The 6,000-nt window shown below is 32.7% G+C and overlaps 1 protein-coding gene across 1 annotated transcript; it reads left to right on the top strand.

The window, feature by feature from the left end:
* The first annotated feature begins 344 nt into the window (after positions 1 to 344).
* On the top strand, positions 345 to 3,952 carry LOC125677567 (uncharacterized). Its single transcript, XM_048915689.2, has 4 exons — positions 345 to 997; positions 1,186 to 1,235; positions 2,211 to 2,354; positions 2,438 to 3,952. Exons 1-4 carry the CDS (start codon positions 906 to 908, stop codon positions 2,737 to 2,739), a joined length of 588 nt encoding a protein of 195 aa, XP_048771646.2. The 5' UTR covers positions 345 to 905; the 3' UTR covers positions 2,740 to 3,952.
* The last annotated feature ends 2,048 nt before the right edge of the window (positions 3,953 to 6,000 follow it).

Below are 6,000 nucleotides of genomic sequence, written 5' to 3'. Positions count from 1 at the left end.
TGTAAGACAAAAGAATGCAAATGTTAGATTAGAATCCCCAGTTACTTCAAATAAAAAGTGCATTTCACATATATAATAGATGAGTTAAAAGGTAGTTCAAAGGTCAACACCAAAGTATCAAGGTTAAAGAATTTGGTGTTTTTAATACAGTAAACGCTGAAAATCAGTTCGATTTTATAGTCGACAGTGAGTGAAACATGAAGATCAATGTCTGACTGCATATATTACAATTGATACCAATTAAAGTGTTTTAACCAGACTTTTACGAACATGTGTCGTGTGCATGCTTATCTCATTTTTTGCAGTGTAAAAATCATTTCATTGCTCGACTATAGAGAGTCGTTTTGGATGCTGGAAGGAAAATATTTTGGAAATTATGCTTGCACCAAGGATTTAGATAATGCCAAAGTACATATACAATCTTCTTCACACTCTGTAACGTGCTTGATTCTAAAGCATGTGATTCGTTTGAGGTTATTATTCTGCTGTATAAAGTATGGTTCTTTTAATATACTGTCAATTAACACCATTCCTATTGTAGTGTTGCTCACGTCTATCTCCCTGACCTCTTAACAATTTGGAGAACGTGTTTCCGTACACATAGAAAAGCATTCTTATGTTCTGGTTAATTGATCAACACATATTCTATTTTTGATTTGTTGTTGTTATTTTGTTTTTGTTGTTCAATACCAGGATGTAATTTTCATAATTATTGCCAGAAATAGACATAAGCATAATTGAAACAACGGCATGATTAAAGATGTAATTTTAGAAACTGAGGAAATGGATATTATCAAGTTTGTTTTCAAACCAGTACTTTTATATTTTTGAATTACTAATTAATCAAAGACTATATCCTGGGAATGACAATTCGATGATATGAAATATTTTACAATGATATAATCATGCAGTATATTGGTGTTGGTGTGTGTGCATTATTTGTTTTTTGTGTACATGTACAATTTACCATTTGTAAATCAAAGGAATGTGAGAATGGGTAAGTAGAAATCCTCTCTTTTTCTCTTAGTTTGTGTATGTCTCGCGGTCTCTCAATTTCTCTCTCTCTGTCTCTCGCTCCTCTCTTTCTCTATTGTTGATATATGATTGTCTCCTTTATTTCGTTAACGCATCATTTTGCAAAAATAACGATATGAACACTATAATGATATGCCATTCATACTGCAGGGAATGCTGTTCAGGCTACAAATGGGATGCTACAGCGGAAAGGTGTGTTGGTAAGTACAATTCCAAGTACGGTAACATTTAGAGGTGGTGCATATATATCTTTCTATCTAAATTATTCTAATATCTATTAAAACTTCCTTTGTACATATTCTGAGCATGTAAGTGTATGGTTATATGTGACATACACTGCGTAGGTTTGATTATGACATCACATTCACTGTTCGTTATCTTCACCTTGCATTGTGACGTTTTGTATGGTTTACTACGGAGGAAAACAAACAATGTCAACAAAAACGACTTCGGCGGAGAAAATACACCAGATTAACTGAGACAATATTAGTATGAGAATAAACAGAATTCCCTATACAATATCATTACTGTTACCCATATGCCAACATGTCAAGTGAAACAATCGTCAATGTGCAGAAACCAAATAACGATCAAACAGGACGATTAGGATTAGAACAGAAATAACATTAATGCATATTCCATTCCATATTGCTTTATAAAACAATCACTGGCCAAATCCGACGGCATATCTTACGCTAGATTGATGCAGTGTAAATTGGAATTTCACATTCTATGCCACGTCATCATAGGTTGCACTGTACTCTGTGTTAACCCCCTTTGTGTCATAAGAGTTGAGGTATTGATTATAAAATTTAAAAAAGATGGTCCAGAGTTTCTTCGATACTAATTTACACAGAAAGGACTATAACTGGCCTTAACTTACGTGTGTGACCATGTGAGGAATAATCCAAGGGGGTAACCATTATGTTGGAACCCGTGCCCCCAGATGATAATCAGTAATAGGAATACACGTGTCTATATTATATTTTAGTGCATCCATGTACTACATCAGTTTTGTTAGCAGGTGATATTATCAATACTATGCAGTATGTTTTGTACATAAAACTCCTTTTGAACAACGTTTTACATTAAATGATTCCTTTCTTTTAAAATTATTGTTATTAAGCAACGTTAACATAAATGTATGATAAGAACATCGTTGTATTATTTTTAAGAATGTGACGTTGGATATAGGGGACCTGATTGTTCTCTGACATGCCCAGTCCCATTCTTTGGACCAGGATGCAATTCTATGTGTAAATGTTCAAATGAGAGCTGTCATTTTTCAAATGGATGTGCAAAACTTAATGAATCTACAGGTAAAGCGTTAGCTTTGTTATAACCATTATGCAGTGTGCGAATATAATGAATATGAGTGTTACTAAATTCTGTGTATATTTAGGTACAGTCAGAAAGGATAAACCACAAGGGGGAGAGGTCACGCACAGGTCCACACCAGTTATACATCCTACAACAGAGAAGAAGAGGGGTACAAGACAGGAAGATGTGAGACCTCAGAATGAAAACTTGGGTAGTGTATTACGCACCAGCATTTTTCTTGTCACAGGCGTATTTTCCGTAGTCTTAATCTGTTACCTCATAACGTACAGCAGATACAGTAAGCTACTATGCCCAAAATCTTTTTCAACAACAGCAGATATGCATGCTCTGAAGATACTAGAGATCAACCAGGAAGAGGATTAAAGATTGAGCATTGAGGATTCGTTATATCTCTCTATTAAACTGAAAGGAGAGAAATGATATGCAATGTAGTTATTGATTTTTGACAATCAATATCATAGTCAATAATTTGTTTACTAAATATCTAACTTATCTGGCGAATTTTTCAAATAACAAGGCTTTCACATCAACCAAAAGTTATCCAATAATGGTTTTATTAAAATGAATAAATACATGTACTTTAGTTTCAAGTAGTAGAGGACAACGGTAAATCTTGTATCGTTAGAAAACACAGATAACATTCTTGAACGAGAAATTCATAGCAGAAAATGCTATGTTACTTTATAACATTTCGCACGTTACTGTATAAACAACAACACCAAATACAATAAACTACATGTACAATGTAAAATTCACACACCCACCTCATACCTTTGATTGGACCATGTGGCATTTCATCAGAATTTCCTCGGCTACGGACAACGTGTCTTAGCTTTGTAATTGCGTTTATCGACTTCCTAGGAGTCATGATGACACCTACATTTTGCACATCAATTTCTTCACCAAGCACTCGAATAAAATGTATCCTAAAATTAGCTTACACATTTTTACACATGTTATATCACTTCAAATAACGGACATTTCCATTTTTAAGAAAGTTGACCGGTGGGTCATTATCAATAATTCGTATCCGGAGCTTAACTGTAATGAAAAATAAATGAATGTTAAATCCTCACATACACCCAGCGCGGTCTAGTGTTCGACCTACTCTTAACTTTATGTTCTTTATTTGAATTATGAGATTGGTCGCTATTCATTATCTTTTCTTTCTATTTTAGTTTCGGTTCTCTTCTATCTTATCTTACATCTTCTTAAAAAATTTTAAATATGTAGTTCTACGATGCACTTTGAGCAATGAGTCTGGATATCTGGTATACGAGTAAATGTCATGCATTGTCAATTTATCGTTGAACGGATACATTTTCCATTTGATGGTATTTCTTCTAGCGGTGTTTGTTAGATTTGTTGACCATTATATATATTTTGCATGTATGTGAAAGTGGTAATAAACAATACAAAAATAGAAATAATGATGCTAAGGTAAACATTTTTGTTTCTATATTTGGATATACTACTTTTGCTAGATAATCAAGGCACACAAATACGCAGTGAATATACATTAATTTTGTGGTGTCAAATTGGGCAATCACAATAAGGAAATAAATATCTATTCATATTAATGTTTTGTTTCCTTATAGAACAAGGAATGTTGTTTCGATATGGTGGGGAAATATATGATTTTCCGCACACCACAATGATTACATCTCGAAATATCCATTTATTTCCCTTAAGGTAACTCCATACTCGCAGTTTTATCTGATACAAGTTTAAAAAAAGTGTATTTATTTCCATTCATTAGAGCTAAAACTAAAAAATTATCAAATAAAATATATAGGTCATCACACTTTTTAAGATGCAAGACATTACCTACACAGAATCATATATCACCGTCAGAAAATTACAATTTTCCTTAAACAGCGTTATTCAAATACCACACAAACTGGTTATGATGATATAATAGCATTCATAACAATTTCATGAAACTGTATCTTCACAAAAATATACAAAATGTCTGTAAAAAAATAAAGGAAATCTATCGCATAATAGACTTCATAAAGAAATCAACAAAACAGTTATTGCCCCTGGATTCAATATTTTGAAATGTATTGTTGTTTATTCATCTATAACTTAGACTTTTGAAATAGTTCAAATTATTTTAAGAAGATGTTTTACAATCACTATCTGAAAAGACTCCAACAAAATGTATGTTCCTATCATGCATAAATCTAAATAAATCATTGATTTTGCAAAATCTGATGACACCACAGGAGGGTGGAATTACTTTAAAACTAAAAACAAAACAATTCATGTTCTTCCTAACTATATTGATTCAAAACAATCAAAACTATATTCCAGGCAATAGAGTACATTCATATGAAACCTATATTTTTTTGCAGGAAAGTTTGATAGTAGTGCGTTTTTAATTATATCAACCATGCAGAAGCAGATAATTGTAAATGACAGATAAAACCCAAATTGATTTTCCTAATGGATAAAATATGTGAAAAGGTCGTCACTATAATTCTTTTAGCTGAATATATATTCCAAAATATAAGTTTGTCGTAAATGCCAATACTTTATTATGTAGAAAGTCGTAACTACCTATACTACAGAGGCAAAATGTTGTAAGTGGTACGTTATACAAACATCAATTTAACGGACAGTAAATTCCTAACTTATCTTTGAAATTGAGCATTAACTACCAATACTACCACTTACAACCATCATACATTTGCTTTGATTTTATATTGATTTGTATTTCCGGGATTTGCAAATTCTAGTGAATATAATAATGTTCTTATTATATCTAAATTGAATTTACTTTCGTTGCCTATACAATTTTCGTTCATCATTTTATCTTATTATCAAGAACAGAATCGATGCGGAGCAATGCTACGTAGTGAGTAAATTATTTACATGGTATAATTTCATGAAATAACACTTGCTCATAAAACCTCAACCATCTTTTGAAAAAGAGAATGTGTTTTACTTCATAAACTCTGAATAGTAACTTGTGACCGGTCAACAGGGATGCTTACTCCTCCTAGGCACATGATCCCACCTCTGGTGTGTCCAGGGGTCCGTGTTTGCCAAACTATCTATTTTGTATTGCTTATAGTAGTTATGAGATTAATCACTGTTCGTTATATTCACCTTGTATTCATAAACATTGTATTATATAAAAAGCCCGTAAGTGCAAAGATACTTTGGGTTATTTATTTTAGATATATTATGAACATTGAAAATTTAGAATGTTAGAATGTCATTACCTCAGTAACTTGATCCGAAGAGTTGGATCGCGTGGAGTTGACAGGGGCGGATCATCAGATCAAACTAAACGCGAAGCGTCGTGTTTGATCTAATGATTCTTGCTTGTCAACGAGTAGAAATGATAAATTTATCATTATTATCAGCAGGGGATGCTTACTCCTCCTAGGCACCTGATCCCACTTCTGGTGTGTCCAGGGGTCGGTGTTTGCCCAACTATCTATTTTGTATTGCTTGTAGGAGTTATGAGATTGATCACTGTTCGTTATCTTCACCTTGCATACGTACCCTATTGTATATTTTTAAATCCATATTTTAAAGATAAGAAATGTAATATAAATCATCAAAAACATAGACATACAGTGAAATTATATTTTGTGTACAGTCTAGTTTGTG

The sequence above is a fragment of the Ostrea edulis genome, chromosome 3 (genome assembly GCF_947568905.1).
Source record: "Ostrea edulis chromosome 3, xbOstEdul1.1, whole genome shotgun sequence".
NCBI lineage: Eukaryota > Metazoa > Mollusca > Bivalvia > Ostreida > Ostreidae > Ostrea > Ostrea edulis.
This window is presented reverse-complemented; position numbering and strand designations above follow the sequence as displayed.

What these genes read in the sequence shown, in the direction of transcription:
- LOC125677567 (XM_048915689.2), top strand. Translation starts at nt 906, where the DNA reads ATGCAGTATATTGGTGTTGGTGTGTGTGCATTATTTGTTTTTTGTGTA. An exon ending in TCAAAGGAATGTGAGAATGG is followed by an intron (nt 998 to 1,185) that starts GTAAGTAGAAAT and finishes TTCATACTGCAG; the next exon opens with GGAATGCTGTTCAGGCTACA. An exon ending in TACAGCGGAAAGGTGTGTTG is followed by an intron (nt 1,236 to 2,210) that starts GTAAGTACAATT and finishes ATTATTTTTAAG; the next exon opens with AATGTGACGTTGGATATAGG.